This window comes from Aegilops tauschii, chromosome 3, assembly GCF_002575655.3.
Source record: "Aegilops tauschii subsp. strangulata cultivar AL8/78 chromosome 3, Aet v6.0, whole genome shotgun sequence".
NCBI lineage: Eukaryota > Viridiplantae > Streptophyta > Magnoliopsida > Poales > Poaceae > Aegilops > Aegilops tauschii.
The window spans coordinates 103,031,405-103,041,020 of NC_053037.3; the positions used below are offsets into that span (position 1 = coordinate 103,031,405).

The following is a 9,616-nucleotide window of genomic DNA, read 5'->3' on the forward strand; positions in this document are numbered from 1 at the left end:
TGACTGCTTATTTAAATCATGTGTGTTCTTGCAGCAGTGGAGATCATTGACTAAGACGGAGGACCGGGATGCTCTTGATCTCCTGATCTCTAAAGTTCGGGCCTCGGCGTCTTCTCTATCCAGACAGGAGCATGTTGCTTAGATGTTTTGCGGTGCTTCGACTAGTTGCTGGCTAAGTCGCTTTCAGTCTCTCCGGCCTGCGTGCCGTGTGCTGGCCTGGGTGCCATGTATCTCTCCTTAAAACTGTGGGGCTACTTTGTGTTTGTTCGCTTGGTTGATGTTGTGCGTTGGTACTCTGCCTAGTGGCTTTATTTATAAAATCGAGCGTATGTCTTTTCTCTAAAAAAACGCCATAATAGGATGCATTGAGAGTAGCCTTATCATACTTGACTGCCACCGCCGGTCAGTTGGTTAGCCCAGCGGGAGCACAGGCTGCCCACCCTGGTTCGAGTTCCGACTCAGCCGAAAGGGTGCTTAAAGATTTTCTTCTATAAAAATATGTCGTTAAGGGCTAGTCCTGGCTGGCCTCCGTATACTAGACCACTATCCCGCTAGACCAAGTCAATATACTTTGCATGGTACAGCACGCTATCGTATCACTTTTATATTCAGTTTTGACAGTTAAGTATGTCGTTGAACGGAATGGCTCTGTCCGACATTTTTTGTACAACATTCACACCATACTCTCTGATCGAACGGACACGCAGTGCTGGCCAACTAAGTTGGACGGTGCAGGTGTTGCATCGGGCACACGTCAGACAAGAATCATCGTAGCCGAACTCGCTGTTGAAATGCTTTTACAGACTAAGAAAGACCAAGCGGCCAATAATGGAGGCATGAGCACGGCATATACCTTTAGCTGGGTTCCATGGACCCATATTAATCCATTAGTTAATCAACCAATTAACAAATTAGCTGTCGTTGCGCGTCAGATAAAACAACTTGGAATTTCTTGTCAGCAAAACTAGTTTATGCTCTCATGAGAGGGACATCAATATTTGTTATATGTTCAACAACTAGTGCATAACCGGGGTGACAGCTTGCTCAACAAAAAATAGCCATTTCTTCCTTCTTCGTCCGAAACCAAACACAGAAGCAACCAAGCCAGAGATCCAACATCTAAACCGAGGCGACCTTTCTTGCTACATACTCCTCTCATCACCTGTACTTACTTGACTTCACCCTGCACTTCCACAGTCATATAGGTTGCTACTTCGTTGTCTTTCTAGACCACCAGATCAAGAATACGCAGCATGTGTGGAAAGATGGATGAGGTTCACCTCCACATGGAGCACAAGGTATGCTTTTCTTCAAGCTGGCCGGTAGCAATCGATCTATCTTTATTTTGTCAAAATTAAAATGCTAATTTTCAAAGTATTGATAGTTCTCTCAAATCAATAATAATGTTGACAAGTCGATTTCTCTTCGCTAATTTAGGGTATACCCGGTGGAGAATTTGGAGGAGTTCGTGCCTCAATGTCCAAACCTCCAACGTCTGCCACTTCTAGGCCAAACAGCATGGTTGTCAAGGTAACTGGAATAATTTCTCGTCTTACTATCAACAAAGTTGCTTTTTTAACACATGAATGAATAATTCATAGAAATATTCTGGCCGCAGAAAGTGTGCCCACGGGAGTACATCCCGCCGCACATCGTGGCGGAGGCGATCTCGACGCTGCACGGCCTCGACCTGCGGTGGTCGGGGCCGATCACGCCCAGCGAGCGGCTCTACGTGGAGCAGTACGTGTTGGCCAAGTACCCGCAGTACTCCCACGGCCTCATCGAAGAGGAAAGCTGTGACAAGGACGACCTCTACTCCACCTACTATAGCACCGGCTGCATGTCTGCCTCGCCGGAGGGCGGATCTGGCGAGCGGCGGAGGCAGTCTCCGACGGGGTCACCATCGTCGGCGAGGCCCGACATCGACATGGTCAGGCTGGAGCCGTCGCGTCTGCTGGACATCCTGACCAAGAAGTCTTCCTTCACGGGGAGCTTCATCTCCATACCGGAGATCCAGGCCAGGAACAGGGTGCTCCGGCACTGCGGGCTCACCGACGATGAGTACCTCGTGCTCTTCGCCGCCACGCCCAAGGACGCCATGATGCTGGTAGGTTCAGTAGCAACTTCCCTTTTTTTTCCAAAGAGAAGGGGGTTCCCTCCGCCCCATTTTTTTAGAAACAAGGCAAGAAAACAAAACTGTTCCCAGGATGAGCCAAAGTAGTTGAGCCAGTAACAACTACTCCCTCCATCTAAGTTTACTTAGTATTAAATTTGTGTAAAAAACCTTAGTATTAAATCAGCGACACTTATTTTAGAATGAATAGAGTATTTTCTATAGTTTCATTCGTAGAGGTCTTCGAACTGCTACTCACTAAACTTTCTTTGCTTTACATACCACAGTTACGTTTCTAAACCTACGTTTTTTTTCTATCCTAAAGGAGGTAGAGACCCGGCCTCTACATTATATTTTTAAAGTTATATCCTGTGATTTATTCAACGACTGCAGAATAGATGGTGACACAAATCAAAAAGACACACCAGATGCACATACGGCCACGAGGAGCATCTTCTGAAAAGATGCCAATCAATGTGGGGCTATATATAAATCAACAACCCTAGAATAATTTGAGGGGCACCCGAGTATGAATTACTGTGAGAATCTACAAAATCCAATAAAATTCTCGCAAGCCAAAAAGAGCCTAAATGTCTAGGTAGTCTGTTTTCATTTGCAATGTGTCTTAGACTCATAGTCGCCTATTAAGTATTTATTTTCTAGAATATACACGAGCGTGTATATCATATGTTGATAGGAAAATAAGGGTGAAGAAACCCTCAACCAAGGTTTGTAAGAACCCGGTTTTACTAGGCTAGTAGCCTAGTAAGATGTATTGCCTTTGTTCCAGTAAATAAAGTGCGCGCATTTAATTTAGGACCCTTATAATTCCCGAACGTTTGAATTTTAAGCATTCCTTCCAAACGTTTTTTCATGGCAACTTTAGTTGACACGAGGTGGCAACTTTAGTTGTTAAAACATGACAATTTTGTCTCAATTCTTTTTTGTCAGAAAATTACCATGTTTACCAACCTCACGTGAACTAAAATTGCCACGAAAAGTGTTTGGGTTGCCATGCTTAAAATCCAAATGTTCGGGATTTATCATTGGCCTTAATTTAAGATATAGCTTTACCAATGAATTTACCAATAAATTATGAGTTAATGGCGACAAATATTATAATACCATTAAATGGTCGAATTTGTATTGAAAATAAGTTTTCAATTGTGTGATTCTAAGTCACGTGACTTATCTGTTATTGATCTAATTGATGGTCAAAATTGAATTTGAAAATATGAGTATGCCTTAATGGAGGGAGTATATAACTGGATCCACCTGAAATTTTGCACGCAGATAGGCGAGAGCTACCCCTTCTTCAGGAGCAACTACTACATGTCAATTCTAGCCGACGACCGCGACTGCATCCACGCATTTGCGGCGTACAAGGAGGCCAAGGTCATCGCAGCACCGGAGTCCTGGCTGGACCTCCGCATCAAGGGCTCACAGCTCAGCCAGTACTTCCGCCGCAAGTCAAAACTCACGCATAAGGGCCTCTTCGCCTACCCAGCCGTCTCCGCCGCAGCCCCTGCCGCCGACGACGGAATCACCCCGCCACCGCCGCGCTACTCCATGCACTGGGTCTCCGAGGCGCACCGCAACGGGTGGCACGTGCTCCTGGACGCCACCGCGCTGGTCGTCGGCGAGGACCGGCTGCCGCTGTCGCTGCACCGGCCGGACCTCGTGCTGTGCACGCTCGACGACACGCACTCGCAGCAGCCGTCCGCCAAGGTGACATGCCTGCTCGTCAGGAGGAGGTCCTTCGACACCTCCGCCCTGCCGCCACCGCAGCCGCAGCAGAAACAGTGAATGGAGTGGTGGTGATTGAGTGTCGCCCTTGCTAACACAAACTACTGCTGTCGCCGTCTCATCGTGCGTGATGTGCTTGCATGCATGTCCCGCAAAATAAAGCTGCATGGATCTGCTTGTCTATGAGTAAGGTGTGTGTGTATGTTTGAGCACGAATTGTTTCGGGGTTCTCGGAAGACGGAACACATGTACATCTAAATTGGTTATGTTCATCGTTTTATATCTAAGCGAAAACAGTACTCCCTTTTCTTACACGCAAGCGGAAACAATACTCCCCTAACCGCCGCCCCCACTTTGAACATTTTTTTCAAATACATGTTTGAATATATTTTAATGCATGCTAAAAAATTAAATACACGTGAACTTTTTTCGAATAGATGTGAAATAGTTTTTGATACACATTGAACATTTCTTAAAAAAATACATGATGAACAAATTTGTTTTGCGGGGTGATGTACATTTTTCCAAATACTCGTCAAATTCTTTTTGATAGACATTGAACATTTTTAAATTACAAATGAACATTTTTCCACATACATGTTCGATTTTTTAGTACATATTAACATTTTTTCAATGGTACGGAAAACTTTCTAAATACGTGAACATTTTTTACATCTTATAAGCATTTTTGCAAAATGTCATGAACGTACATTTGAAATCCTTGGACCTATTTTAGTGTCACAAACATTTTCTAAATGGTATGAAATATATTTTTTATAAATCATGCGAGCATTTTCTTTACATTGCATACAAATTTTGAAACGCATGAAAAATTTAAATGTCATGAATTTTTAAATGTATGGATTTTTTTTAAAAAATACACAAACTTCTACACCGCATGAGTATTTTTTTCCATATGCGTGGTGAATTAAAAAATTGAATATATAAATTTATAATATTTCAAAATATAAAAAGTTAAAAAGAAAGAAAAAGGAGAAAGAACCAGCGAACACCCCTGAGTAGGGATGGCAATGGGTACCCATTATCCACGTAACCGGCGGGTAAAAACTCTATTAGGGTAAGGGTATGGGACAAAAGTTTACCCATGGGTATATAAGTAGAAAAATCTCAAACCCATCGGGTAGAGAGGACATGGGATCATATAACCCATACCGCGTATCCATCTACCCGTGTAAAATATGACAAGTGAGCCTCCCGTAGTATTTAACCCATTCATAACACTATTATAACCTCTATACTTTGTTCTGAGTTTGTGAACTTCAAACGTATGACTATGTAGTTTTGTTTATGATTATATGTTGATATTTACGAGTAAGTGCTATTGTTTATGGGAATATGTAGTTGTTTATCATATGTTAATATTTTTTATGTATGTGTATGTTGTTTATAAATTATGATTCTATCTCTTTTGCTTATTGGTATGTGTTTCTCAAGTTGATGTCTTGCAAACATGGGCATTTACAACGCAAAAAAATATGGGTATTTTTACCCGTGGGTAGCCATTCACCCTATTGGGCGACGGGTATGGAAACATTTTATACCCGTTGACGGATATGGGTATAGGTTATGGGTAAGCTCAATGAAGATGGGTAGGGGAACGGGATGGCTTCACCATTAACCAAACCATACAGGTGTCATCCTATCCCTACCCCTAAGGGCTGAAGCTACTACTAGGTGAGACCTTGGGCGCGGCTATGGGCCACCGTCATGTCTCGCTCGACGCGAGACGTAAGGAACTCTCGTGTGAAGGAAAACGCGAGATGGGGCTGTCCCAGGTGCACGGGAGGCCAAACCTTGTTTTTAATTTTTGTTTTTTGCTTTCTTTTTTTGTACTTTTGTTCATACTTTAATAAATAAATAAATATATATATATATATATAATACAAAAAATCATTTTGCAATTATTTGTTTAAAAATGTTAACCAAGAGTTTGAAAATGTTAAATGTGTATAGAGAAAATTTTCTCGTTTATACAAAAAATTATGCAAAAAAAAATACCAAGTGAGAACAAAATTGATTGTGTAATTCAAAAATGTTAACCAAGTATTTGAAAAATATTTAAAAAGTATTTGACAAAATATAATCAAGCATTTAACAAATGCCAATGTGTATAGAAAAAATGTTGACAGTGTACTCAAAATGGTTGAAAAATATTAGAAATGGGTTAATCAATAATTCAAAACTAATAAATATCTATAGAAAAAATAAACAAGTATTAAGAAATATTAATATTATATTTGAAAAATGTTAAATGTTTAATAAAAATGTTGACCCTATATTCAAAATATATTAATTTTTCATTTGAAAAATATTAATCAAAAATTTGAAAATAATATAAATTGTGTATAGAAAAATGTTGTCCATGTAATAAAAAATTGGTAAACTTGTATTTAGAAAATGTTAAACATGTTTTAGAAAATGTATTAGCTATAGATATGCCAAAAATGTATAATGTGTATCAAAAAAAGTGGACATAAAAAATATAAGTTTTAAAAAATATTCATAATATATTTAAAAATGTTAAACTTGTATATAAGAAAAGTTTTATTTCTGATGTATATTAAAAATGTTGAATGTGTACTGAAAACCAAGAAAAAAGAAAAAAAATCGAAAAACATCAAGAAACAAAAAAACGATAAAACCGTGAAAAGGTGAAGAAATTGCTGAAAAAAACAAAGAAAAACATAAACAAAAGAAAAACAGTAAAAAATGGAAGGTAACTGGACCGAACCAGAGCAACTAGCCAGCGAGGAGCGAGAGATCAGTCGATCCCGAAGAGCGGTCGAGGAGAAGAAATGGGCTGGCATAATACCTACGTAAGGGCATTTCTAACCGATCCCTAAAAATAGCGGAGTATCTGGTGGAGTAAAAGCTTAGTGGAGTATATATACTCCACTCAAATTTCGTCGGAACTAAGCCGATCCCCTATATATAAAGGAGTAAAAATATATTTTCATTTTCAGCCAGTGAAACACATTTCTTTGCTTCTTTATTTCATTCAATGACATTGTAGTATATAATAATTGACCAGTTCTTCGCTACGAGAGCAAGACCAAAGAAAATAAGAACCATAATAAGATATTTTAGAAGATATCCAATTTCCCTAACTGCTCCTACTGATTGGATTAATATCTTCTCAATGTGTTCACTGTTGATCTGCGACTTCTCGAGTTTCAACACTTCTTTCTTCTTCAATTATAAAGAAGTAGATATTCTTTCGCATCTAATCTTATCTCTAGACTCAGTTCTAGCAACGAGTACACGAACATCTATCAATTTTCATGCTATCTATAGGTCAATGTATTCTTCTTTCCAATACGAAAACTTGCATCCATCCTACACACATAGATGAGTAAACAATGAGCTACCGAAATTGCGTTGACTCCGGTGAATAGCCGAATCAAAACAAGGACATACCCCATCATTTGTCCACTTGAAGAACACCCATCCAGGATGTTGTGGCGTGGTAAAAACTCAACGCACCACCTGCCGCGTGCAGTCGTCACACTGTATGACCGGCAAAGGCGAGCCGCTGGGCTAGCGCCGAGCCCGAGCGATGACCGGGCGTGGAGTTACCGGCGAACCGCCAACGAGAGAGATTCGAGTGGCTAGAGACGAGCCGGTACCTGCATGCGGCGCGGAGGCATTGCCGGGGCTGTGCGGCCCGCTTTCCAGCCAATCCATGGCAAGGCGCAGTCTCTGGCGACCGGAAACGCCAAATCCAGCGGCGGCAGCAGCCACAGATCCACTGGTCCTTTGCCAGTGATGGGACGATGGGGCACAAATCCAAGTGGTAGAGGACAGCGGCGGAGCCTACGGAGTGTCTGCGGCGACGGGCGGGTGCCGGTGGGGGGTGGGAGGGGCGGGGGTGGCGCAGATGCGGCGTGGGAGTGGAGGCGGAGGCAGTGGAGGAAAGACACGGCGTTTACTCCTCCGACGAGCAGTGGAGTAAATATAGAGAGAAAGTTTGGGACGGAGTAAAAATTATACTCCCTTACGACGGACTGGCGATCGGCTAGATGTCGGTTAGGAGAGTAAAACCACATTTTTACTCCTCTAATCGGTTATAAAGGGATCGGTTAAAAATGCTCTATAGAGAAAACCATTGAGAAACTACCATCTCACTATAAGTGAAACAAAGCTAGCAATGGCGTCACTCCATCATGTTATTTTTTGGCTTCCGTTTTTTCTTCAATCTAAATTCTTGTTTTTTGCTCTTATTTAAAAAACATATTTCAAAATCGTATAAATAAATAAGTATTAAAAAACACTTTACATAAAAATTTAACAAATATTTGCATTTGAAAAACGTTAAACATGTATAGAAAATGTTTCTGATGTATACAAAAAAAGGTACAATGTGAAAAAAAGAGTAGAAAATTCTAATCATGTGCCCCAAAATTGTTAATTCGATAAAAGATTCGTACATTAGAAAATCAATGTTGCATTTAAAAAATGTTCAGAAGTTTCGAAAATGTGCTCTTGACGTTTTCACAAAAAAATTATAGAATGTCAAAAAAAGTTTGCATTGTTAAGATAAAACAATGTTCCAACGTGTAAATGTTTAAGATGTATTCAGAAAAATGTTCAGAACATGTTTTTGGAAAAATGTTAAATGTGTTTGTATATTGTGAAGCACTTCTAGCATACGTTTTGATGCCTACTTTTTCATACACATTGTACACTTATTGTATACATCTAAAATACTTTTTCATAAATTGTTAATCATGTATTTTGAAAATGTTAGACATGTCTAAAAAATGTTCCTAATGTATCCGGAAAAATGTGCAATGCTATGAAAAATGTAGACTGTGTTAGAGAAAATCAAAAGAAAATTAAAAACCAAAGAAAAGCGGTGAAAACCAATGAAAGCAACAAAAACCCATGAAAGTAAGAAAGAAAATCGAGGAAAAAAGAAAAGAAGCAGAAAAAAGAAAATGGGAAAAGGAAAAAGGAAGAAAACGGAATAAAATAAAATAAAACATAAGAATAAAAAGGAAAACCTAAAATAGAAAAACATTAAAAACCCATTAACAACATGAGAAAAACTGAGCTGCAAACCGTGGAGAAACCCAAAAGAAAAAAAAAACAGCAGAAAAACGAACTCGCACTACGTTACAGTGTTGGGCTAGCATGCTAGTTCCCGGCCATAGGCGATTCCTTCAAGCGATTTTATGGACACGATTCTTTGCCTCAAAAAACCCTAACATAATTTTAACTTAGTTTTCAGATTTTTGTTCACTTTTTCAAAAAAATTAAAAATGTTAACGAATATGAAAACATGTTCATGAATCTTAAAATGTTTCTTTTCTACATCCAAGAGTTGTTTTCGAAAACCCACATATTCAAAAATTATTGGTGAAATAGGAAAGTATATTTGTGGATACAAAAAATGTTCAGGAATTAAATAAAGTCGTGAATTTGAAAAGTATTCACCGATTCCAGAAATGTTGATGGCTTTAGAAAATCAATAATTTAAAAATGTTCATGGATTTGGAAAATGTGAAGAAATCAAAAATGGTTCTGAAATTCAAAAACCATTCATGAATTTTAAACAATTTCACAATTAAAAATCTTCCACGAACTAAAAAAACTAAACATAAAACAGGAAAAAAGGTAGAAAACTGAAATAAAATTGGAAAGACCAATTAGAAAAAAATATAAAAAATAAGTTTTTTTAGGCAAATAAAAAAAGTAAGTAAGACCAAAAGGTTCGAGGACGTTCTCGTAACTGGC

The 9,616-nt window shown here is 39.3% G+C and overlaps 1 protein-coding gene across 1 annotated transcript; it reads left to right on the forward strand.

Moving 5' to 3' along the window:
• Nucleotides 1-1,017: 1,017 nt before the first annotated feature.
• LOC109740010 (uncharacterized) lies at nt 1,018-4,153 on the forward strand. The gene is made up of 4 exons (XM_020299058.4): nt 1,018-1,298; nt 1,438-1,530; nt 1,619-2,107; nt 3,407-4,153. Exons 1-4 carry the CDS (start codon nt 1,254-1,256, stop codon nt 3,917-3,919), a joined length of 1,140 nt encoding a protein of 379 aa, XP_020154647.1. The 5' UTR covers nt 1,018-1,253; the 3' UTR covers nt 3,920-4,153.
• Nucleotides 4,154-9,616: the final 5,463 nt, after the last annotated feature.

What these genes read in the sequence shown, in the direction of transcription:
- LOC109740010 (XM_020299058.4), top strand. Translation starts at nt 1,254, where the DNA reads ATGTGTGGAAAGATGGATGAGGTTCACCTCCACATGGAGCACAAG. An exon ending in CAAACAGCATGGTTGTCAAG is followed by an intron (nt 1,531 to 1,618) that starts GTAACTGGAATA and finishes TTCTGGCCGCAG; the next exon opens with AAAGTGTGCCCACGGGAGTA. An exon ending in CCAAGGACGCCATGATGCTG is followed by an intron (nt 2,108 to 3,406) that starts GTAGGTTCAGTA and finishes TTTTGCACGCAG; the next exon opens with ATAGGCGAGAGCTACCCCTT.